Genomic DNA, 27,114 nt, shown 5'->3' with positions numbered 1-27,114 from the left:
TCCACATACCAGGTAAAACAAACTATCAGGGATTTTGAAGATTTCAATGAAAATGGGAATTTTGGAAATAATCGAGGGGCAATTTCAAACTGGTTAGAAACACCAATGGGCAACCGTTCCTGCATTTTTTTTGCAAAGACTTGAGGAATCACTAAATTCCAATGTCATTGAATCTAACACTCGCTAGAATGGAAATATGGGAGGGGGAGAGAGAGAAAGGAAAGAAGAAAAATAACGGCAGCACGAGTTTGCGAAAAAACGCTGCTCTTGCGAAGAGGGTACAGTCCGCAAATTAACCCACGATGAGGTCTTAAAACTTTGATATCTTGGACAATGTAGGGGGGGGGGGTTACTCAAGGGTTCCGGTATAAAATATCGAAAAACTGAATTGAAAGCCATTTTTGAGGCTAGAAGTGGTTCGATATTTCTCCTCTGCAAACTCTTAAAAATTTAAAAGTCAAAACGTTTTAGGCTGTCTTTAATAATGTAAAAGTGGGGAGGGGGAGGTTTTAAAAAATAAAAAACTGAAGTCTTAAAAACACCAATTTAGGCAATCTTTGGTGAATTTATGAGAGATGGTGTTGGTGTTTTGACATTAAAATGTTTTGTAGCTGATTTATTAAAACCTATTTGAGGCTATAATTAAATGACTTGAGTGAAATGGCATTTGGGACCCTCTCCCGAAAAGTGTTTGTAATTGAAGTCTTGAAACTTTTAGGTTCGGGGTTCCCCTTTCCCAAAAAATATTCAAAGCTGAAGTATTCAGAACTCAGCTTTAGGTAATCTTTAAAAGACTTAAGAAGGCTGAATTCGAAGGCTTCCTCTCAATAAGTTTTAGAATTTAAATTCTTAAATCTTCGGTGATGAAAAGACGAAACCGCAAATTTAAGTCCAAGGGGAAGGAGTTCGGGGAGGGGGGGGGGCGTCTCTCTCTCCCCGAAAATTTCTCCATGCTGAAGTATTGAAATGCTATTTTGGCTATTTTTGAGTGAGTTAAGAGTTAGGGAATTCAGGGGTCTTTCTTGAAACATTTTCGAAATTGAAGTCTTAAAACTTTCTGTTGTCTTTGGCGATGTGGGGAAGGGAGTTGCTCTCTCAATAGAAAAATAAATCTTAAACAAAAACTTACACTGCGTTTAGTAAACACAATGAATGGGGGGGGGGGGTATTCCGCACCCCAGCCCGAAATATTATTCTGAAATTTTAAGAGCTTTGTTTTGGGCTATCTTTGGATGACTTAAAGGGGAAGGGTGTAGGAAGGTTCTTTCAAAACGTTTCCAAAATTAAAGTATTAAAACTTTTAGGCTGTCATAAGTCATGTTTATAGGCAAGAGGGGTACTATTCCTGCAAAACAATTTAGACTAAAGCCTTAAAAATTGAAATTTAGGACATTTGTGGTGAACTCAGAGGAAGGGTGTCCGGAGTTCTCTTCGGAAAATGTTTTGATGCTGAAAATTTAAAGCGCCACTTTAGGCTGTATTTGAGTGCCTTAAGAGGGATGCGATTCGGGAACCTTGCCTGGGTGGGGTTAAGATTCATTTCCCCTAATTCTTTTTTTAATTAATGAATATTGGAAACGATACCCTGTTTAAAAAATATATCTACTTCACTGAAGCGATGTTTTATTGCTAATTTCACCACCTGCTATCTTATAAAAGAATTCTTTTTCAAATGAAGACTGCGTGGGGGAATGGTGCCAGTTCATTATCATTAGTCGACCATACCCTTCTCCCACCTTTCCTTCTTTTCTGTTTTGTTGGCGCTATCTTATGTAGACATTCCGATCAGAACTGAGTTATGTTGTAAAAGTGAAAACCTTATGTCCTAAGCGATTTTATTGCTACAATAAAAATGTTTACGAATCGGCAAAAACTAATGGTGGGGCGCTGCGAACGCTTTTACCCCTAACATTATCCAACATCGTCTAAAATTGCGTTTTTGGAACTTCAATTTCAAAATATTGCCGAAGGAGGGTTCCTGAACTCCATCCCTTCCATAGTGCATTCAATAAACGTTATGAAAGATTGAAAGATGGAGTACAATTTCGTTTTTAAAACTTCGATTTCCGGGAGAGCCTAGAGCGCCTTCCCCTCCCTACCTTTCTCTAATATTTTTGAAGGCTGCCCAAAATTGTGATTTTGGGACTATCAGTTTAAAATAATTGATGTAAGAGTCCCTGAACCCCTCCTTTCCCAGAACTTTACCAAAATGGCCTACCATAGCGTTTTTTGGACTTTAACTTGAAAATGTTTCTGGGGGTGAACCCCCAGACCCCCCTCTCGTCACTTACTTCCGGATTTTACATTTTTTGGAATTATGATGTCAAAACGCTTAAATATTACAATTTAAAGGCTTAAAATTTAAATCAAACACAAATTCCAAAACTGGCATTGTAAAAATCTACAACATTTATACACATAAATTTTTCCTTGAGCCTGCATGCGGGCGGAGGGCGGGGGAGGCTGAAAATATTTTCCGTCTTGAACACATCACCAAACTTGCACACATTTTATACGGACCGCTATCGGATTTGCGTCAAAACTTTTTTTTAAATATATTTTTTACATTTTTATTTAGTTTTATTTTATTTTACTTATTTATTTATTTTTGCAGCTGCTGTTGCAGAATGCAACATGCATGCTTTTGATGTGTTTTAAAAAGATAATAATTATAGTACAAAGTGGAGATAGCACTCAAAAACCTTCGCCATGGGCAGCAGAATTATTAGCTAATACAGTGAAGTGATTCAGACTGAGTGAGATTAGGGGTTCTAAAAATTGAACGTAAAAGCGTTTACCTGAAACTTGCAAGAAAGAACCAGACGCGGTGACGCCAGCCGGATCGTAATTCCATACAGAGTGTTCCAACAGTTCGCGTAGTTTCTGTCCTGGCATATGCACCCTGTTAACAAAATCGCCGGCAAATAGGCAATGGAGAAGCTCCTTTATAGTGATGTTTCCTGGAAACATTTAACAAGTCACGCTGGTTACATTTATTATAAATCTAGGTATTTATACTGTGAGCAGCTTCATTTCAAACATAATGGATAAATTTGATATCCCTTTTTCTTTTGTAATTTCATTTGTATTGGTATTAGATTTTGTGATAAACTCTTTCAAAACAAATACATTATCCCACATTAATCCCGGTGACGACGTGAAAAATGGTGAGATTTATTTACCCTCAAAATTCCCTGCTTTTTGAGTTTACTCACCCCAATTCCCAGGTTTATAGCGGTTTCTCGAAATTTGTAGACTTTTGATACAAATAATATATAAGAGTTATTATATATTATTTGTATCCCTATATAAGAGTTATTTCTACTTGTTTTTGCTACATATTCTATTCAGATTCAGAACTGGAAAGTTAATTTCAAAACGTTTTCTTTGGGGGGAAAACCGCTCTGGTCATTTTTACTGGTATGGAAGAAACGGTTCTACTAATAGACAAGTGAATGCGCAATCCTTCCCTTCCTCCCCCCCCCCCCAAGTAGGGCATTAGTTTGTCTACTGGTAGAGTTGTTTCCACCGTACTAACGCTCGTCCTCTGGTTAGAGAGATCGTTTGAAAATGAGAGCAATGTTTGGCAAGAGAAACAATAATATTTCAGTGTAATGAAAGATAATTTTCTGAAATGTTTTCTGTACGAAATCTGCAGTTACTGACTTTTAGTATCGGTCAAGTGGGTGGTCATCACCTTCGCACTCTCACTTTTCGCGCTTGCTGCTTGTTCATCACAATGTGCTGCACAATACTTTTTGAATGCTTTGTATGCCATTTAATGAATACTCAAACGACAGTCTGAGTTCAAGAGTTCATCACATATTTTTGTCTGTGGTTGTTGCTGATGGCCTTTCGGGGACGGGGTTTTCATCTACCTCTTCCAGCTCTTCCTGATGGCAACCTTTTGCTCAATAGAGAGCAGTTTGCTCGGGAAACAGAAACAAAGTTCACAAAAATGTATTACCGTAGTTTTTGAATAATCAGAGTATGTATTCGTTTTAAAATAAAATCAATGACATTACTTTCCGGGCGAACTTATTGTAGAAGAACAAATTTCTTGGACGCACTGAAAAACGAAGAAAAGTGACGCATGCAGTCTTCAAAATTATGGGCTCTATTGCCACTGTTGGGTGAAGGTGCTAGAGAGAGTAAACCTTCTTTTCTCCTTATAAGTGGATAATTCTAGCTACTATTATATCATGGAAAACGACATAAAGGGATTTGACGAAGTGAGAGGCAAACGGATATAAGTGGAAAAAGTGGAATTTTGAGTGAAACAATTGAAGTTGAAATTATGTAGTAGCTCTCTCATTTAGTAGGTTATTCAACTCACACTCTATATCAGCATTTTTAAGAGCTACTCTCATTTATTTGCTACAAAACAGATTCGTGAAATCGTTTCTATCATTTGCACTAGTTTTCCAAAATTTTAATTTTTGTCATTTATACCTATTTACGAGAGCAATCAAAAAGTCTGTTCCTATTTTTTTTAGCCAAAATACGGCTGTGAATACAAAGCGAACATATACATTACCAGCAGTGACAGTTCCTTGAACCATACCAGCCGTATCTGCTTTTTGCTCGGAAGAGCGGAGCTACTATCAGTCATTTAAGATGACGGTTGTTCTTCAGCCGTCCACAGCTTATGAGGAGCGAAGTGTTATTCGTTTTTAACGGAACAAGAAAGCCCATAGCAATTCATAGGGAAATAGCAATTCATAGGAAATAGCCCATAGCAATTGATTTGCCCTCGTATCTATTGGCAAATCATATGCATATAATTTAATTAATTCCAGTTGTGTTTATATTGGTTACGTCTAAAAGGCCGTACCCAGAAAATGTTTTCGCGGAGGGTCCTATTTTAGAAGTATGTAGGAACAGGTTTTTTAAGATGTCGATAATAATACTTTAAAGTACCAATTTATGCAATTTTTGTAGGGGTCCGGACTTGGAAATCCCGTCCCTTTCTGGGTACAATCCTTCACGTCTGCGATTGTTTATTATCATGGATAATTAGGCATAATTAAAAAAACTGATACCTACCAGTGTGTAGAGAATGCCGAATCATTCCCGAGTTGATCAACACCGCATCAATACGTCCCCACTTTTCCGAGTTCACGAGGGGAGGCAGATCTTTAATGTAGTTGGAGAGGTATTCATACAATATGGCGTCTGCCACCAGGTTGCCCAGCGTACACTGACCGATGCGACAATCACGGGCCGTGCCGTCAAAATCTCCCAGAGCCACTCCAAGGATTTCTCTGCGGTCTGGTAGTCTGCTGTGCTCGATGATCTTTTCCAGTGCTTCTACTGCATAGGCAAGATGTTTAACGGTTTCCTTATCTATAGATAGTAGAAATCAGATAATAAAGTTAATTGTAGAGGAGGCACGTAATGAAAGGAAAACAAAAGGATGTAAAGTTATTCAGGGAAAGACGCAAGTTAGTTGCTTGTACTTTTATGTACCAACAGATGGAAATGCTTTTGACCTTTACTCACCATTACCTTAGAATCTTGAGAACATTCAACCTCGTGACTGAAGTCCGTACAATATCCAGTTGTTAATACTTAAATTTCATAACGAATATTTTGTTTTGAATAAGATATCAATATCACAAGTGTGTTCTTCATTCTGTAACACACACGAGGAAAACAGAAGCTACAATAATCTTTCACAGCAATATAAAATAAGAGAGAGCTGCATCTTGACCCTTTACTTGGGAGAAGACGTAACATGGTTCAGAAACAGGAAAGGACACAGTAGGAAATGGTACTTTTGAGTTTTCAACTACTGCAGTTATTTACCCTTGTAACAGACAAAAAATCCTCGAACATGTGTTGCTATCTGTGATCGTTCCAGAATGATACAGCTTTTGCTTCTACAAACGGAGCATGTGAATCTACACCAGCAATTGCATTCCATCAGCAAAGGTAGTATCTTTACTAGCAATTGTTCTATCAATTGAGCTAATATGGGCTAAGCCGCCGCATACTGCTTCTATCCGCTTAGTTAGTCGGGCTACGTCCTTTGCTTACACTAGCAGAGCTAAAGGTTTTACACAAGTATCCGATTCAAGATTCAACACTCCACTTACCTTGCGGAACATTGTTGTCCAAGCGAACGGCTTCTCCACTCTCGTGGATGATCTTGCCATCGTCATCGAAGGTTACTCTGAGAACTCCAACGTATTCTCCGAACTGTGGGATGTGCAGAACCAGAGTCTTGTTGACCGGCCGCTGTTCGCTTTCCGATTCGTTGTAGTGGTGGTGCACGCGGGGGTAGTTCCCGTGGATATTGCCGATCGTCTGCATTTCATCTAATTCAAATACAAGCAGCGTTTTTAACAGTTCTCTCTGGTGATAGAAATGAACATGTAAATAAAATTTCAGTTATCCTAAGATACGTTCGAAAACAGGAATCGATCGCACCGGTGCTACTGCAAGCGTTCGGAAACGGTAATCAGCTGTTCTTTGTCGTCACCAGACAGCTTTCGGAAATGCTTGCGATCATTCTCTGGTGGTCGATCCGGTTGCAACCGCTCTCACCAATGTCTCGATGTCGTTAGCGAGATTACATGGTATCTTTTGGATAATGTCGTCTGCTGCTGAACTATACCTAACAGCGCTGTCACTACGAATGTTCCGGAACACAGCTGTTCTACCGGGCTCACTAGAAAACTACTAGTGACGTCACAACCGCAACCTGACCACACGGTGTAACAGGTGAACCGTTTCCGAACGTAGCTTAAGTGTAGAAAAAGTTAGATGAGTTATCCCGACAGGAGAGACATAAGGCAATGTATTTACAACTCAAACCTAAAGAAGGCAAGAGGTATTATCTCCATTGACTACTTAAAAGCTGATAGAAACGATGGGAAAATAACGTTTTACAGCAAGGATTCTAGTTTTCGATGAACCCGTTAGTTTTGTATAAAGCAGACCCTTTCGAAGCTACAACGGCGCCCACCATCCTCTCCCCTACATACATACAAAAATTAAGCTGGTTATAAAATACTTCAGTACGCGCAGTAAGATGAACATTGGCCTTCTTTTAAAAGCCGCCAAACTCACGCTAACTGTAGCGGCCGTATAATGGAAAAATACCGAACATTTTCGTATCTTAATTGTTAATAATAACAGATTTCAATTATTATATAATTGGCTGCATTTTATTTTTTTTTTTTTTTTTTTTTGCTTATTCTATCAATTTCAGTGACTAAAATTAGTACTTTTGACTGAGGAAAACACCCCTATTGAACATTTTTTTTTTCTTTTTGCGTATCAAAAAGGACAGGAATTAAATCTACATATTTGCATTATTTTCACAGTAAAAAACCCCAAATATTTCGGGGGGCGCGGAGTCCCTCACACTTAGTGCTGTATTGCGGATTGAAAACAGCTCGAAAGTATCGACTTACTTTCTGGCTCATAGTGCACAATGTCCGAGTCGCCACCCATCACAATGTCCAAGCCTTTCACTTTCTTAGCAATCTCCAAGTCAGTGTAATAGCCGGAATGACCAATAGCAATAATCTTGTTGATGCCTTGCGCTTCCAAATTCCTCACTTCTGCTTCCAAGGCGGGGATTTCGGGGCTAAACGTGAAGCTGGCGGCTGTGAATGAAGCGTAATTAGATAAGGATTTTTCAATTTATCTATCAAAATTTGTTATGAAGTAAGCAGTTCTAAAAATGGAGAATAGAAAAAATAAAAAAAGAGAAGAGGATTTTGTGGAAAATGACAATTGCTAGCAGAACTATCACTAAAAGATCCGAACATGAAGTTTTCATTTTTTGCGTTAACTCATGGTGTTTAAAACATTGTCAGTAGAATAACAAGTTTTATTTATTTATTATTATTTTTCTTTTCCGTATATCTCTCACTTTTTGTGATTTCCAGTAACATAGGATAAAAAACAAACCATTATTTATTTAATTGTGCAGAAATATTGCTGACACATTTAGCGTTATTCGAAATATTGGAATCTGTTGTGAAGGTTATACTTTAGTTCCAGTGAACATTTCTCATTGAAAGAGATGCTAAACCCTGTAAGTTACATTAAAATTTCATTTCTCCTTCTGTATTCTTCAACAGTATTGAAATAACTGGAATAATCGCGGAGCCCGTTCAGTAGAAGAATAGAGAAATCAGGAGCGAAAACTGAACGGCTGAACTACATTACTAACTTTGAACCATAAAGGTAAAAATCTTGAGCTTTCAACAATGTGAAATTGTTCGAAAAAATAAATAAATAAATAAATAGCTTTGGAGCTCTGACTGTTTTAACTAAAACTTACAGATATTTTTTACACCTCTAAAGACTATTGTCAAACGCTTTGTTTGCCTTGATGAGTCACTATTAAGACAAATGTAGTCATGAGCACTGGCTCCTGGGTAAAGCCTGGCTACGCCTCTCCAAAGGCTGATCACTGAATAGGCGAAATAGGCCGTGGCCAAGGACCAAGCCTTTTAGGGGCCCCCAAGTTGTTTCAGCCATTGGCTAAAATTGTATGATTCGACTTACAGCTGCCCCCCAAAAAGGAGTTTGGCCTAGAATCTCCCTATAAGGTAATCGACTCCTGCGCCTCGTTTTAGGTTTCTATATAGTTTAGCGATGAAAAACGACCGTGCCATCATGGGTTAACCACTGCTTTGTAGTTTATAAAAGTGCTCTCAGACAGCTAAATCCTGAGATGCGAACAATGAAAGATACGCCCTGTGTTATTTTTGCCCTAAAAGGATAATACTACTGGATGTTACTGTCTGTTCCTTAGGGAAAAAACCTGATAACTTTGTGTAGAATTATAAGCATAGTTATGACTTTTAAAACGAAAATGAGTTTACCTTTTTTAGTTTTCATCAGCGTATCAGGATGTATGTATCCCACAATTCCAATCTTTTCGCCACCAACATCGATAACTGCACTCTTGTTAATCCTGCTGTACAAGAAACTGGTGTTCCTAGCCTGCATATTGGCGCACAGCACCGGAAAATCCATCGCATAAAGAAATCCAGATAGTTCGAGAGTTCCACTATCAAAATCGTGATTGGATAAACTCTATTTTTAAAAAAACGAGAATTTAGTCTGGAAGTAGGCAAACACGTATGGTAGTCAATAAAACTCATAACTAACTGGAGTTATTTTTTTCGGTTTATTTATTTTTTTTTTAATGGGGCTGCGTTGGAGGCTCTATCTTTTGCATCCACTTCTGCATGGGGCACTATTACTGGTGAATCTCATACCGAGAGAATTTTAACGCCCTGTTTCCCCACCAGATGGAAGCACCTGTGTTCTATTCGATTCGATACTGCACTAGGAATTTAATTTAGCTGATAGTGCCCAGAGACAAACGAATTCTCGAGACATCTTTTTACATGCCACATAATCATACGCCGTCGATGTTCTGCATCTAGAAAATCGACCGACTGGAGCCAAGTTCGAACGTACACCTTTGGGCATAAAAAGCTAACCCCTAACCGCTACACCACTCTGACGGCATTTTTTAAATATGATAATGATATCATGTGTTGATACAATTTACAATTGCATGAACAGTTAAGCATATAAATAATTTGACAATAACTGTTTGACCATGGATTGTATGGAATTGGCCAAACATCCAGTGTAGACGAATCTATCTGAATGAGGGAGAAAAGTAAAAATTTGATCCGCGTATTCCGCTTATTTGAATGAGACTCCGCTTAATTTAAAGGCTAACATACATCTGCAAAATCTGACATCCCTAAAAACTAATCGATGATTCCAATTTCGCCTGTAAACCGCATGTTTGCCTTTTCATACAATCCGTGTTCAGACAGTAATTTGGCAATCGGGCAAGTTAAAACGATTCCATCTGAATGAAAAATAGCGATGAGATTCTGATGCACGCCGTTTCATAATTTCACTAAGGCCTTATTTATTGTCTTCATTGAGGTGAAAATGAGTGGAAACAAAATGAGTTTCTACGCGAACAACAAAAAGAAAATAAAATGTTTTCATTTCGTTCGGAAATGTAAAAGCAAAACGGTAAGCTCAAAATTATGCTGTAAACAAAATAAATCAACTTTTGAGTGAGAACATAGATCGAATATAGTTTTGATTAAAACTTACTGAAGTGAATAGTCATTTTTAAAAAACTGAGTTGAAATAATTAAGAGGTAAACGCGCCTATCTGCATCAAAGAAGCGACCACCTCTGAAAGGTAATAGACGAGTCCATTTCCGTCTGTACTCTATGCAATCGGTGGTCAGACAGTAAAGGGACCAAAAAACTAGTCTCGTTAACTCATACAAAAAACGCCAAATGGTTTACACCAATTACTGGTACAAAAAAAAGTGACGTTTATTTCTAATATCAGTAGTGTGTTTAGTGATTTTTCAAAAATTAAGTACCATTTACCACGAACATTGTACCCTATACCGATAACATTTGTGTTGTCAAAAAATGTGAAAAGCAGTTGCTTGCATATGATCTCTCTAACCGATAAGTAACTGAAAAGTACCAGAAACTAAACTGATGAAGCCTGGTACAGAGGTGTCGTCACAACTTACCATAGCATCCAGGCCCAGGCGTGGGAGCAAAACATGCGCCAACCTCCATCCGTGCTCAGCATTCAGAGAGCGGCCCAAGAAAAAATCTCCAGAACTCAGAACTAGAACATTTTTCTCTTTCTCACGGATCTGCCGAATCTAAAACAGTATAGAAGATAGGGGACATGATTACAATATTCCAATGTTCTATTTTAGAAGATGTTGCTCAAGGTTCCATCTGCCCCGTTTTCATGAATTCACTGCACGGCAAAATCACAATGTGTTTTTTTTTTTTTTCATTGTCCCGTTACAGGTGCGTCTACGTCACTTGGTGCATTTTTAAACGTGGCAATAATTTTTTTCATTTTATCCATTGCCTCCGTATTTGGTCATTTGGTCAGTTACATAAGAAAACCTTGTTTGGCGATACATAACGTTATTTTGTTGCACGTTTGTGCGTAACTTTTGAACAAAACACAAGACTAAAAGTTTAACCAAAATTAAAAATTATCCGCCAAATAATTTAATTAAACCTTTGAAATGTTGGTAGAATTACGGTAACCGGGTCGCGGCGATAAATATTTCATTCTGGCAACCCGCTAATTTACCTTGGCGACGGAACAATTTCGGTAACCCTACACCAAAGCTGATTCGCTATTCGTTTGGCCAATCAACCATTTCAGAATTCAGTTCATAAAATTGTAATTTATTTGTCCAACAAATCTTTTTTTTTCTTTTTTTTTGAGCAATCACGATTGCTTATTGCTTTCATTTGACTGTTTTGATGTGCTATCATTTTATTTTCCCGCCAGCACCACCGTCGACCGGCCGCCTCACGATGCTGCTCCTCTAGCGAAAATCGTCTCCAGATTGCGTCCATACTACACACACGCATACACACACACCTACACACACACACACATATATGTGTATACATACATACACCTACACACATACACAAACACATACACACAAGCACAAATACAGACAAAGACACCTACACAAACACACACACGCATATACATACAGACACCTACACAAACACACACACACTCATGCCTGCACACAAACACACATACCCCCCACACACAACACGACTACATACACACACACTCGGGTCATTCCATACAGATTCAACGGATGAGTGCGCTCGACCATTTCCATTTTTTTTTGAAACTCATATCCCAAAAAGATGCATATGAATGATGTTTAAAACCACTTTTATTTTTTCTCTAACCTTAACCCTTGATTTTTTAGAGGTCACCAAAAGTCATTTTCGTAGTCAAAAATGGGACTTTTAGACCTTTACATTTTGGCCAAAATCTATTTGAATTACATTTATGGCAGTTAATTTTACGCTTTGATGTTAAAGTGCATAAGATGATAGTCTTACATGCTGAGTTACGTGGCTGTAACTTAATAGCTAAAATAATGGCAACAGGTTATAGTTCAAGGTCAAATGTAAAAAGTTTTCTCATTTCAAAGGGGGATAACTCGCGTAGGGGACGGAAACACAAAGTGAAATACGGCAAAAACAAATCACTGGAACTATGCTAATAAGAATATGTAACTGTTTCTGTGTGTTTTTTCACCCTTTACAGATTACAGCGTCTCAAAAATCGGAAAAATGATAAAAATGACGTTTTTAGACCCCTGTAAACCAAAAGGGGAAGAAATTAAAAATAAAATTTCTTGGCCAATTAAACATTCTATTCAAGTACTATACATGTTCTATGTATTGTTTTGTGTATTTGGTTTGTAAAAAAGATACAGGTCTTTGAAATTGAGCACTTTTACTAGTTAATTCACACACTAAAACAGAAATAAAAAGTGAAAACTTCACTGCACCTTCTTAAATTACGTAAATTGTGCTCTATATAATATACTAGCAGTACCCGCACAGCGATGCCCGTGCTAAAAATTTAATGGAAGCCCGTTGAATAAAAAAATTGATGGCCCCTTCCCCCCTAATGTGAAATGATCATTTTTCTTTGTATAAAATGCGTACACACCTTTTCAAAAAAAAAATATTTTAATTTCTTTGGAATTTAAAACTCTTCGTTAAATTAGATTTACAGTTGCTTTAAAACTCTATTTAGCGAGTGAAGCGGTTTCTACTGCAATTTAAAATATTTCGCCAAATAAACAACAACAACAAAAGCATCAAATAATATCTTTCATATGTAAAAATAATTCCGCAACTCTATTGTTTATCGCAAAACTTGCCCAACAACCACGCTATCATAATCGATCCGTCTAACGAAAAAAAAAACATCCAGTGGAGCATTCAAAAATCGTTGTCAGGAAAAAAAAGACAGAAAATGTCGTACATTTCACTCGGATAAAAACAAATCAAAAGTTTCTTTTCTTTCAAAACAATGACTTACATAAACGGTTGCCTTAAAATAATAATCCTAGACTGAACCGCTGAGCGCCTAACACGCCAAGCGACCACGCTACCTTAACCCGGCCCTTTTGAGAGTGAAGCGGATGTTATCTTTGCAATAATAAATATTTCGCCAAACAAACAAAAAGGTATAAAATCACATTAACAGTAGCTTTCAAATCTTTACATATTAAGAGCTGCGTTGCCCGGTCTACCGTGAAAATAAAAATTGTGTCAAGTGACATATATTCAACAACCAGGCTTAAATAAAAGAAAAAAAAACACCAATCAAAATTACCCTTCCAAACAATGACGACAAATCTTACTAATACTAGCTGCGTGCCCGGCGTTGCACGGGCTACCTAAAAAATGTAAGAGCAGTCCAGTTGATGCTTTTGTAGTACACTGACACTAGTTTCTAACGCGTTAAGGAATAAATAAATGCGCGTAAAGCAAGGTTTGCAAAACACCAGTAAAACATATTTTTGCCAAAACACCTCATCAACGTTAATAATCGTTATCAATGATACAAGTTATGAGTACATTTTCAGTCAGCACAAAAGGGGAAAATATATGCATTATCAACTATAATCTTTACTCACGTTAAACTGAATTACATCTGATAGACTATGTCGGAAATATTTATGCACAATAACAATCCGCTTTTTACATAAAATAGTCTACTACCCGGCGTTGCCCGGGTGTTTATTAATGCAACATACCACTCAGATAATTATTTGGATGGATTCTATCCACATGGTCGTACAAGAATTACATCAATCCGTTTTCCAGGTACAAACCCTCAAAGAACTCAAATAACTTGTAAATCACTCATTTACTTTACGACGTGCACGGTCCTCCTCGAAAATGAAAGTTATGTCATGTGACGCGTATTTAACAATCAGGCTTGAACAAAAAAAAAAAAAAACACAGCAAAATTTTGCTGCAGATTACGGCAAAATAATCGAAAAGTAAACAACTTAAACACCCTGATTACAGGAAAAGCCTTAAAACAAAAGCCTAATTTTATTTCTTTATATTCGAGAAAAAAAATTGCAACAGATGTTTCTTTTCAATGATTTTCTTCACGCTGTAAATTTTAATAAAAGCGTTCATCCGGAAAGTTGAGTTGAAGCACTGAATAATAATTTGAATGGAGGAAAGCCTTCGAAAAATATGGATTTTATTTTGAAATCTAAGAGTCATAATTAATAATTTTTAATTGATATCTCCGCTAATTATTATCGGAGGATTATGTTAAATAGCCAAACATGAAGACGGGAAGATGACGAATCCATCGATACCTGGTTCGATGGTCAGTTCACTGTCATTTGGGAGAAGAAGCTTGGACATAGATAGATAGATAGATAGATAGATAGATACTCAGATTTTATATGTATAAGATTATAAATGCGAAAGTTTGTCTGTATGGATGTATGGATGTTTGTTACTCTTTCACGCAAAAACTACTGAACGGGTTTTGATGAAACTTTACAATAATATAGCTTATGCATCAGAATAACACATAGGGTAGTTTTCGTCCCGTTATGGGGGGCAAAACCCCCTTAGGGGGGCAATAAAACACAATTTTTGTATAAATTCTCTAATATTGGGATGAAAAAATACTTGCACATATTTACATTATATGTCCATCGAAAGCTCTGATTTTTCTGCTGAAGATGGCACCTGTTCGAAATTTCTAAGTAGAATAAAAAACGAGTTATGAGCTTTTTAGATCCATGTTCGAAGGCTTTCCTCAACTCAATACAGTATTTAGTGTATCATCTCAACTCCCTGTCGATAGCGACAATTGTTGCATTGTTGATTTTCTTTGCTTTTCGAGATTGTTCAAGGCTTTTCTCAAGTCAATCAGAAGGTTTTAGACTCCATGTTAAAAAAAAAAAGTATCAACAGATTAATCTTTTTAAACATGAGAAGATTAATTTCATGTTTTTTAAATTTGTATATGCTTAAATATAGTGCTTTCGTTTCTAAATCAATACTACTTTGTTTTTTATACTTATTGCTATTTTAGTTTTATGGGTAAGGAAGAAACTCGATTTTTAATCACGTCAAAAAGATGTGTTTTAAATTCTTTCTCCTAAAACAGAAAACAAAAGCAAGTAACGATTTTTTCTAATAATTATTACTGACCCAGGCAACGCCGGGTATTTTTGCTAGTATTAAAATACTTTTAAGAAATTAAAATGCGAAAGATGGGTTTTAAAAGCGTAACCATGGAAACGCGAAAATAAAATTGTTGACAATCTGAATCAAGATGACATATTTCGAAATTGATTTAAAACGCTTGTAACTTTTTTTCCTTTCGATAGAAGCTAATATTTTCGACCATAGGTCGAGAGAAATCTGGAGTAAAAAATCTCGCTTTTTCCAATGCTGTCAAAAAGAAAACTGTGGGACAATTCCTTCACTTTTTATTGATAGATTTAATGAAGAAAGTAGTGCCTAAATTTCAGCTAAGCCTAAAAAAGTTCGAGCTAAAAACGCAAATTGCTCCCGCCGTAATTAAGTTAGAGCATTGAAATAAATTGTTTAGAACGCAGAAAATTCTGCCCTTTTTAACGATATATAACATTAATAAGTGAAAGTAATTTTTCACCCCTTTAATAGCCAATAATAGGCAATTTACGTGAAATTTGGGCCTAAATTTGAATAAAAAAAGAACTATTTATCAGATTTTTTAGAATTTTAGCCTATGTTACTCAGTAAGAAAGCACCTTTCATATAGTGAAAGAATTTTTGAAATAGGTGCAGTGGTTCCGGAGATTACCTCGAACATATAAACACACAAAAATCCACCCTCTCTCTTTATAATATTAGTAAAGATTATACTAAAAAAACATATTGTAAGTACAAAAAAAAATATTTTAATTTGATAACTTAGAAATATTTGAACGTGAATGAGTATATTCAGTAAATTACCGCCCATTAGCCAGGGCTAAAGCAGAAATACGTGAAATACACCGCCAACTCAGTTATTTCCAGCCGAGGACTGCAGTTTCGTGCTTATTAGCACTCATCAGCCCGGCATAGGAAAGTGACTGAGCTGGAGATGGAAAACCTCAAAACACTCTTGGCTTCCTTAAGAGGTTTTCCATCTCCAGCTCAGTCACTTTCCTTTGCCGGGCTGATGAGTGCTAATAAGCACGAAACTGCAGTCCTCGGCTGGAAATGACTGAGCTGGCGGTGTATTTCATGAATGAGTAGTTCATACTTAATTTACAGCTTAAGTAGTTAATTTATAGACTATACTGATAATCTACACACACACACACAAATTTTCAATGCATACAAACATACTCATTAACTTATGTAACTGTACATTAACTTATGTAACTTGCCTAAACACATTCAAAAACACTATCTACATAGTTAAAAGGAAAAAATAGTGCGTTTTTCATTTCTTGCGTCAGTGCAGTTTTAAGGATATAAACTCACACAGTAGTACTATATTTCTGATGATGACACAGTATGTGGCGTATACTTTACTCAAATACACAACAAAAATTGAAAGAACTTTGTTAATTTATGTAATCACGAAACGGATGTCAACTTGAGAGCTGAATGGCATTTCTATGCAATACCACATGATAATGGACAATGTAAGGAAATCAGAGGAACCGTAAAAAGAATTGATGCTACTAAGACTAGCTTGCAAGGAGAACTACTAGAAGTCACATTTTAATTCCTACAGAAATGTCAATCTTCTGCATTTTTGCTACTAAGCATTGTGTGTATTCTTATGATCACTCCGTATATTAAACTAGCTGAAAAAATGCAGAAAGAAAGGTTTGACTATGCAAATAAACTTCCCTATACAACATCTAATCACTGCTTTATGCCACCCTATTTAAATATTATCACAGTAATATTATTGTCCCTTAGCAATAGGTATGAAGAATAGTGTGTTACTAAAAAGACTATCAAAAGAAGATGCCCATTATTGTCAAAAAGGTTATTGCATAGCTTGTGTTGATCACTAAATTTAGAACCCCTGTCATTGTCTTGGTCCTGGTTCAGTTTCAAAGTACCAAATTATGAGTGTGCATTGGTAATGCATTCCAAAGCGTCATATACTTGAGTCACCATTACAACTCTAGGACTACTAGATGAGTTCATTTTTTCAAAACTACACTCAAACAAAAAATAAAAAATGCACTTTTTGAAATTTAAATTTTGTATATATAATGTTTTTGCAAATGTTTAAGGCAATTTGGATCTGTTAATGTACAGAGCGTATGTTTGTATGTATTGAAACTTTGTTTGTGTAGATTATCAGTTTAGTCTATAAGTTAACTACTTAAGCTGTCAATCAAATCTGAACTACTCATTCATGTCCAAATATTTCTAAGTTATCAAATTAAAATAAGTATTTTTATACTTACAATATGTTTTTTCAGTATAATATATTATATAGAGGACAATATATGTAATTTAAGAAGGTGCAATGAAGTTTTCACTTTTTTTTCTGTTTTAGTGTGTGAATCAACTAGTAAAAGTGCTCAATTTCAGACCTGTATCTTTTTTACAAACCAAATACACAAAACAATACATAGAACATGTATAGTACTTGAATTGAATATTTAATTGGCAAAAAAATTTTATTTTTAATTCCATCCCTTTTTGGTTTACAGGGGTCTAAAAATGTCATTTTTCTCAGTTTTCTGATCTTTGAGGGGCTGTAATTTGTAAAGGGGAAACAAACACACAATTATAGCTATATTTTCTCATTAGTGTGACTCCAGTGATTAGTTTTTGCCATATTTCACTTTGTGTTTTTATCCCCTAAGCGAGTTACGACCCTTTGAAATGAGTAAAAATTTTACATTTGACCTTGAACTTTGGCTGCTGCCATTATTTTAATTATTAAGTTACAGCTACATAACTCAGTGTGTGAGACTACTATCTTATGTACTTTAACATAAAAATGTAAAATGTTCTGCCATGATTGTTATTCAATTAGATTTGGGCCAAAATGTAAAGGTCTAAAAGTCCCATTTTTGACTACGAAAATGACTTTTGGTGACCTCTAAAAAATCAAGGGTTAAGGTTAGAGAAAAAATAAAAGTGGTTTTAAACATCATTCATATGCATCTTTTTGGGATATGAGTTTCAAAAAAATTAAAAATGGTCGAGCGCACTCATCTGTTGAATCTGTATATAATGACCCACTCGTTATTGCGAAAAACATAATTTGAATTAAGATAGATGTCAAAATTCAAATTATTTTTTTTTAATTCCATAGAATAATATTTTTAATTTTCTCAACGGTGATTTTATTTTCCTGAAAATTGGCAACAAATTGTGTTTTTTTTTTTTTTTTTTTTTTCAATTTTTAGATCTTTGAAACATTTTATAAAATTTTACATCGCGAAATGTTTGTCACTTTTAACTTTTTTAAGTTATAGATTTAAAGATTAGTTATTCATATCTTTTGGATACTTTTTTGTAATGTTTTCACAGTAAGTTATTTCCTTCATGTTTTATTGTTCTATCTTAGATTAAAAATTTATTAATTATCGTAATAACTTATTCAGTAAGTTAGAATTATAATTTTAGTTATGATAATGTTCTCTGAACAGATCTCTTGATGTGATTTAACTTATTTAGTAGATCGTTTTAAGTCTCAATTAAACAGTTAGCATTTTTAATGGTTTTTTCTCAGATTATTTCAGACTAATATCGTGTTCTATCCAACTTTTACTGTTGTTAAATTTTGGTAGAAATTTGTTTCATTTTAATGCTCCTTAAGAAATTAAACATGTTGATAAAAAGTGTAACACCATATACGTCATGAACCTTTTCGTTCACATCATGATATTTTATTTCTTTTCCTACACCTCCGCTTCTAAATATTTTTTTTTAATTAAAAAAATGATCAAAATAAAGGAAAAAATGAGTTTAATATTACGCTGCAATGCGAACGTAAAGAGCAGTATCGGCAAATTTTTATTTATTTATTTATTTTATTTTTATTTTTCGCATTTTTGTCATGCGTTGTACTTTAGCTTTCTTGTACAAGCTTGCTTATTTGCTTTCCACTGAAAAAAAAAAGGTCAAATTCCATCATTTTGCTATTGTTAGTATCGAATCCAAAACACGTTCTTTTAATGTCTCAAAAATTCATCTCTGTAGATACTGCGCTTTATCTACCCACGTTTATGTTAACATCTTGAAAAAGAGTTACCTCTCATTTGTCTTTTCTGAAAACTTAATTTCGAAGTAAGAAAAATAATATTAGTTCTATAGCAGAAATAGGCTTAATCATTTGTTTCTTTCCATATTTTGCAATATTTTAAAAAAGAAAAAAAAAATTAATGCTTTTTTTTTCCTTTTACGGTTGCAATCAGAGAAAGAAAAAGATTAATAAATTGTAGTTACCAAGGTGATAGCTTGAGCAATCCGAAGCTCCGCCCATTCTTTGGGTCAATTCTCATTGGAAGATTTCCTTTGTTTACATTGAGTCATAGGTGCCAAATTTGGCAGTTTTTGAAAAAATACGCCAACGCGACCCGATTACCGTAATTCTACCGAAATGTTAAATAACGCCCCCCCCCCCCCCAATAATAAGACAAGTCATTACGTGGAGTGAAAAGTTTGATTAAAATTATTCGCCAACTAAATAAAGCAATATGAAAAGCGCTAGTAAATATTAAATAATCTACCAATGTGTACAGTAAACAATTAGCCAAGCCTAGTGACGAGCCCTGTTATCGTTACGTCTGTCTGTACGTATGTATGTGTGTATGTATGTCGCATAACTGAGAACGGTATGTCCTAGAAAGTTGAAATTTGGTACGTAGACTCCTAGTGGGGTCTAGTTGTGCACCTCCCCTTTTGGTTGCATTCCGGTGTTTTTAAAGGGGTATTTTGCATCTTTTTGGGGGGAAATCATTGTTAATTTCGATGCAAACTCAAGTGGTGTTATAATTTGGCGGACACTTGGCGATTTTTTTTTTGGTTTCAATTTGGCCACTGTTGGTGATATTTAGAGAGTTAACTATTGAATCACATTAAAATTGCCAATAATGCGGAAATAACGTTAAATTGGTGTAAAAGGAAGTCGTGTGATGTACACATCAGCTCGTTTAAAAAATATTTAAATCGGTGCGCTGACTCGATTTTAATTTTTCCGCTTCTGCCCATGACATCACAAATGATGAACTGCCATTCACTGATGCCATTAGTTCAGAGAGCAATATTCAATTCGCATCTTTACTCACATGTACGGAGATATTTCGATAATTGGGAATCTGGCGCGGTAGTCTCATTTTTGGCTTAAATGATTTAATTTTGGTAACCTGCGGATTCATAGTAACCCTATGTGAATCATAGCGTGAATAGGTTTTTCCGGTCTCTTTGTTTGGATTTATACCTCTCGCGCCTGCGCTGCAGCCAAAAATTGACGCCTATGAAGAAAGATCGCCAGTTTCCCAATTATCGAAATCTTCCGTCATAAAGACCACGTCTTGTTTTAAAAATCGGACACTTACAAACGTAAATTAAAAATTAAACGTTGGAAAAATGTAATTATTCTCTGGGTCCGTGTTATTATTATTTTATTTTTATTTATTTTTTTTAAATTTATTTATTTTTTATTTATTTATTTATTTATTTATTTACTAGCAAAAATACCCGGCGTTGCCTGGGTCAGTAATAATTATTAGAAAAAATCGTTACTTGCTTTTGTTTTTTGTTTTAAGTAAAAAAATTTAAAACACATCTTTTTGACGTGATTAAAAATCGAGTATCTTCCTTACCCATAAAACTAAAATAGCAATAAGTATAAAGAACAAAGTAGTATTGATTTAGAAACGAAAGCATATACAAATTTAAAAAACATGAAATTAATCTTCTCATGTTTAAAAAGATTAATCTGTTGATACTTTTTTTTTTTTAACATGGAGTCTAAAACCTTCTCTGTATGGCTAATTAAGTACGAAGTGATTAAAAAAAAGTAGCTGCGCTCGTAATCCCCTTATACTTGCTTTAGTTATTTCGGGAAATTTCAATCATTGTGGCTCTTGGTGCGATTTTACCGAATTTGCGAAAGTCGTTTCGAGGTACCTTCGATGATGCTCCCCCATTCTTTCCTTACTTTGTAAAACGATATGATATTAATTTTCGTTACAGAGATATCGTCGCCAGATGCTGAGATATTTTTGGTCACCATAAAATGGCGCTAAACAGTTTCATCCGAAATGTTACCAAAATAAGTAATAAAATTTGGTGATTGTTTGAAATTGTGCAAAAAGGAAAATTAATGGAAGTTTTTGTGCTGTTTATGGATTTGCCTAATTTAGTTGCTGGATTATTTAACACAGTAAAAAAAGTCTTTTGAAAATTCTTTGATTGGCGATATTTTGTTTACATGGTGAAAGCTGAGAAACATTGTGACGTAGTCTTCGGCTTCAAAAACAGCAACGTTGAAAAAACTGCCAAATGCATCAGCTACGGAAATCTTTCTGCAAAAATTTTGGCGATCTGCTGGTTGTTTGGATAATGAGTAAGTGTTCAATTAGCATAAATAATAATAAAAACCATTAATTACATTAAAGTTCCGTTTAAATGGAAAATCATCAGCCAAATCATGTATTATTTACCAATCTTGTGCAAAAATCTTACTTCAAGATTTGACTTGAGAAAAGCCTTGAACAATCACGAAAAGCAAAGAAAGTCAACAATACAACAATTGTCGCTATCGACAGGGAGTTGAGATGATACACTAAATACTGTATTGAGTTGAGGAAAGCCTTCGAACATGGATCTAAAAAGCTCATAACTCGTTTTTTATTCTACTTAGGAATTTCGAACAGGTGCCATCTTCAGCAGAAAAATCAGAGCTTTCGATGGACATATAATGTAAATATGTGCAAGTATTTTTTCATCCCAATATTAGAGAATTTATACAAAAATTGTGTTTTATTGCCCCCCTAAGGGGGTTTTGCCCCCCATAACGGGACGAAAACTACCCTATGTGTTATTCTGACGCATAAGCTATATTATTGTAAAGTTTCATCAAAATCCGTTGAGTAGTTTTTGCGTGAAAGAGTAACAAACATCCATACATCCATCCATACATCCATACATCCATCCATACAGACAAACTTTCGCATATATAATATTAGTAAGATTTATTTATTTTTTGCTCATTCTATCAACTTCAGTGACTAAAAGTAGTACTTTTGACTGGAAGAAACAACCCCATTATGATTTTCGCACGGTCTTCAGATTTCGAGCGATACTCGTTTCATTCGGGTAGCATCAGCGAGGCCCGCAATACAGCAGTGGTTTCCAAACTTTTTATATACATTTTTCGTACGCATAGTATTCTTCTCCCTCCCAGAATTTTCGTGATAGTCTGATTTCTTGTTACAATTCATTTCATGGTTTAGAAAAACAACACTATACTTTATATAAAGTGGTTTTTAACACGCTTTTATTAGCTTCACCTGTATGTATGTATGTATGTATGTATCTTGTAATGGAATCTTGCAGCTCAAATTTCGCCCACTTCCTGTGATCGGATTCTTTTGAAATTTGGCACGCGATCTCAGACCCGATGACAATGCAATATTCTACAATCAAATTAATTAATTAACTCTTTTAATTGTGAGTTTCCTCCAATTTCAATCAATATTTTGGCATAAATCCAACAATGTGAAAAAGGAAAAATTTGAAAAAATACATTAAAAAATACTCGCAAAAATTATTTAAAAATATCTACAAAAACCTTTAATTTTTCTGCATCAGACAAAATTTGTTCCAATGTTCCAAGATAATTAGAACATGAAATATAACTGTTTTTAACTAATTTCATGCCAAAATTGAGGTGAGCCTTCAATTGGAAATTTATTGCTGATGAGACCATTGTAGAACAAAACTTTTATTCAAATGCATCTCAGATTTTCAAAGTAATGTAAATATGATTTCCGCAAACATACATCGATGACTCACAGTAGCTTCCCATCGGGGTGCCCTTGTCTTAACTTTGAGATATTACCTCGCACTCGTTTCATAAATAATTTCGTCAATTAAGTCCCAATCTGATTCAAATTTTCATATACCGCACAAAAAAAAAAAAAAAAAAAAAAAACTTTGCCTGATAATTCTCCAACAAAAGACTAAAAAACAGAAAAATAAAATAATAGTTTAAAAAACTGAAAAAACACGCTTTCGTAGCAAAATGAACTAAAAAGTGAAAAATAATCTTTGGATGATAGTAGTTGACCAATCACTTAATTTTAATGGAATACAAAAAAGCGTGGGGGGCTTCTTATCAGTTGTCTTGAATTTCTTCCATTTAATGTCCAAGCAAAAATGTAAATAGACAGCACCCCACGCTTTTTTGTATTACATTAACATTAAGTGATTGGTCAACAACTATCATCCAAAGATTATTTTTCACTTTTTAGTTCATTTTGCTACGAAAGCGTGTTTTTTTAGTTTTTTAAACTATTATTTTTTATGAGTGTAGTTTTTGAGCATATTTAGTTTTGGTATGAACTTGTTTTCCAGGGTGAAAGTGTGAAACTTAGTTTTTATAATATACTGACGGCGCTGAGTCCGATGGTGGTGAACTTTCCCGTTTTCGAGACATACATAATTAAAATTTCGCATATTAAGGTACATTCCCGAAAAATGTTCATTCACTTATTAAATATTTCACTAAACTGGGAATACGATAGATGAACACTGAATTAGATATAGCAATTGAAAACTTTCTAGTTGACTACCGAGATTTACGGCATTGAAATTATACCATTATATGCTATATTTCAATCGCATATAGCTCGAAAACGGAAGAGTTATGAAAATTAGACCCTTGCCATCGAATTCAACGTCCTCGATATTGTGTATATATATACTAGCTGCGTGCCCGGCGTTGCACGGGCTACCTAAAAAATGTAAGAGCAGTCCAGTTGATGCTTTTGTAGTACACTGACACTAGTTTCTAACGCGTTAAGGAATAAATAAATGCGCGTAAAGCAAGGTTTCCAAAACACCAGTAAAACATATTTTTGCCAAAACACCTCATCAACGTTAATAATCGTTATCAATGATACAAGTTATGAGTACATTTTCAGTCAGCACAAAAGGGGAAAATATATGCATTATCAACTATAATCTTTACTCACGTTAAACTGAATTACATCTGATAGACTATATCGGAAATATTTATGCACAATAACAATCCGCTTTTTACATAAAATAGTCTACTACCCGGCGTTGCCCGGGTGTTTATTAATGCAACATACCACTCAGATAAATATTTGGATGGATTCTATCCACATGGTCGTACAAGAATTACATCAATCCGTTTTCCAGGTACAAACCCTCAAAGAACTCAAATAACTTGTAAATCACTCATTTACTTTACGACGTGCACGGTCCTCCTCGAAAATGAAAGTTATGTCATGTGACGCGTATTTAACAATCAGGCTTGAACCAAAAAAAATAAAAAAAGTCACTGAAATTTTGGGGCAGATTGCGGAAAACCCCAAAAAGTAAACATTTTAAATCCCCTGATTACAGGAAAAGCCTCAAAATAAAAACAAGAATTTTACCTGTTCATATTCGAGAAAAAAAATGGCAACAGATCTTTCATCTCAATGATTTTCTTCACCCGCTATACATTTTAATAAAAGCATTGTTATGGAAAGTTGAGATGAAGCACTGAATAATAATTTGAATGGAGGAAAGCCTTCGAAAAATAGGGATTTGATTTTGAAATCTAAGAGTCATAATTAATAGTTTTTAATTGATATCTCCGCTAACTATTATCGGAGGATTATGTTAAATAGCCAAACATGAAGACGGGAAGATGACGAATCCATCGATACCTGGTTCGATGGTCAGTTCACTGTCGTTCGGGAGAAGAAGCTTGGACATAGATAGATAGATAGATAGATAGATACTCAGATTTTATATGTATAAGATATATATGTATAAGAGCCACGCTTAAAAAAAAATGCGAATAAACACGTTCATACCGTCTTTTCGTTTGCTTATATGGGGGAACTATCACAACGAGGAATACGCCAAATTGGCGAAAATTTTCCCTCTACTAAAATGGCAGTGCTCCTCTTACAGTTTAATTAAACTTTTCATGCTAGTAATTGCCTTTATTTATTTGGCGCATTATTCAATGAATAATTTGCTTAATGTGATCATTTGACTGGATTTTTTAAACAATCACGATTGCTAATTGTTCTCATTTGACCGTCCATGACGTTGTGGTTCCTTTTTCAAACACCACCTTCCTCTGCAGGCGCGGCTCCGGCAGGACTCCTCTGGTCCTGAGCACTGTCCTCCGGTAGCCGCTGCTCCTGGTCGGTGGCGTCCATGTCCTAGACACACGTTCACACACACGCGTCTTTACACATACACACACGCCAATGTGCATACACACAGGTCGACGCACACACACAAGCCTGCATATACACAACTATGCACACGTAACCTCCCAAGAGGAGGGACATGAACCGTTTCTAGAAACAAGCGAGTGGGGTAGTAAACAATGAGTAGGGTCCTGTCGCAACTCGTGATTGCGAAAAACAGAACTTCAATTCAAAATTTCAGAATTCAAATTAATTTTGAAAATTCGAAAGGTTTTTTTTTTTTTTTCACTTTAATGTAATGTTTTACCTTGTTAAATGGATTGTTTTGTTTAAAAATTATACAATAAATTTTAAATTTCATCAATATTGATTTTAGCAACACTTGACAAGTAGATAAGCGCTTTATTTTGAGTAGTTTGGCGCAAGAAACATTTTCAAAACGGGCCAAATGTTCCACGTTTTACTAATTCTCCCGCTCATATTAAAAGCATCGAACTATACGGAGACTAAATAAATACTAAACTAATAATAATATTATACTAAGACTAAATAAGCAGCCTATTTCCCTCTTTAGATCATGGAGGGGACAGTTTCGCTATAATCCCCGGGTTGGACCCATTTTCTGTTAGGCGACCGAGCTAACGCGCAATGGTGTACATGTACATAGCACCGCCGCGCCGTGTTCCTACGGGAGGGGGGGGGGGCGCTCTGGGGAAAAAAAAACTTAATTTGAATTTTTTCATCTTGAATTCAAATTATGTTTTTCGCAATCACGAGTGTGTGTGTATATGTAGGCGTTTGTGTTTGTGTGTGGGGGTTTGTGTGTAGGGGTATGTGTGTAGGCATGTGTGTTTGTGTGCAGGCATGAGTGTGTGGGTAGTTGTGTGTAGGTGTGTGGGGGGGTATGTGTGTGTAGGCATATGTGTCTGTGTGCAGGCAAGAGTGTGTGGGTAGTTGTGTGTAGGTGTGTATGTGTTTGTGTATGTGTGTGTAGGTGCATATATGTATATGTGTGTAGGTGCGTGTATGTATGCGTGTAGGTGTAGGATGTTGACGGGAAACCTGGAGACGGATTTCGCTAGAGGTGCAGCATCGTGAGGAGCCAGTCGACGGTGATGCTGCGGAGGGTGCTGGTGGGAAAATAAAATCATAGGAACGCCAAAAACAGTCAAGTGAGAACAATAAGCAATCGTGATTGCTCAAAAAGAACTACTACAGTCGAGTTGGAATTTTAATGGAATAGGCAGTTTGCCACGAAAAAAAAAATTATAATAAGCAGAATATTCCATTATCCGGGATAAAAATAACACGCATTAACGGTTACTCTGAAATTTTATTATATTAAGAGGGATATTCTTTTATCGGGGATATTTCGATAATTGGGAATCTGGCGCGGTAGTCTCATTTTTGGTGTAAATAATATTATTTTGGTAACCCTGCTGATTTATAGTAACCGTTATGTGAATAGATGTTTCCGATCTCTTTGTTTAGATTTGCAAAGAAAAATATATCTCGCGCAGGCGCTGGAGCCAAAAATTAACGCCAAGATGAAAGATCGCCAGATTCCCAATTATCGAAATATCCCCTTTTATCCGATATTTCAATAAGCGGGCTGGAATGTATGTTGATAAAAAAATTTTAAAAATTCAGTTCTTATGTATTAACGCCACCTCAGCAGTTACATTGCGCCAATAAAGAGCAATCACTTGGCGCATTTATTGTTCGCACGTACTTTGGATTCCTTTGCCTTGTTTTGGCAACAAGAGAAAACCGCCAAATATTATAAAAAACCGCCTAATCTGTAGCTGTGGTGGCGTTAATACTAAGTGCCAAA

The 27,114-nt window shown here is 35.5% G+C and overlaps 1 protein-coding gene across 1 annotated transcript in view; it reads right to left on the bottom strand.

Annotated features, from left to right (window-relative positions):
- LOC129225024 (uncharacterized) overlaps positions 1-27,114 on the bottom strand; it is a 66,762-nt gene that overhangs the window by 30,351 nt on the left and 9,297 nt on the right. The window contains exons 4-10 of the mRNA XM_054859570.1: positions 10,554-10,691; positions 8,847-9,060; positions 7,418-7,616; positions 6,579-6,605; positions 6,099-6,247; positions 5,047-5,346; positions 2,799-2,960 (exon numbers count right to left, since the gene is read on the bottom strand). Coding sequence (XP_054715545.1) covers positions 2,799-2,960; positions 5,047-5,346; positions 6,099-6,247; positions 6,579-6,605; positions 7,418-7,616; positions 8,847-9,060; positions 10,554-10,691 — 1,189 coding nt within the window. The remainder of the gene's footprint in view (positions 1-2,798; positions 2,961-5,046; positions 5,347-6,098; positions 6,248-6,578; positions 6,606-7,417; positions 7,617-8,846; positions 9,061-10,553; positions 10,692-27,114) is intronic.

This window comes from Uloborus diversus, chromosome 6 (genome assembly GCF_026930045.1).
Source record: "Uloborus diversus isolate 005 chromosome 6, Udiv.v.3.1, whole genome shotgun sequence".
Lineage (NCBI taxonomy): Eukaryota > Metazoa > Arthropoda > Arachnida > Araneae > Uloboridae > Uloborus > Uloborus diversus.
Note: the sequence above shows the minus strand (reverse complement) of the source record. Positions and strands in the feature narration are given on the sequence as shown.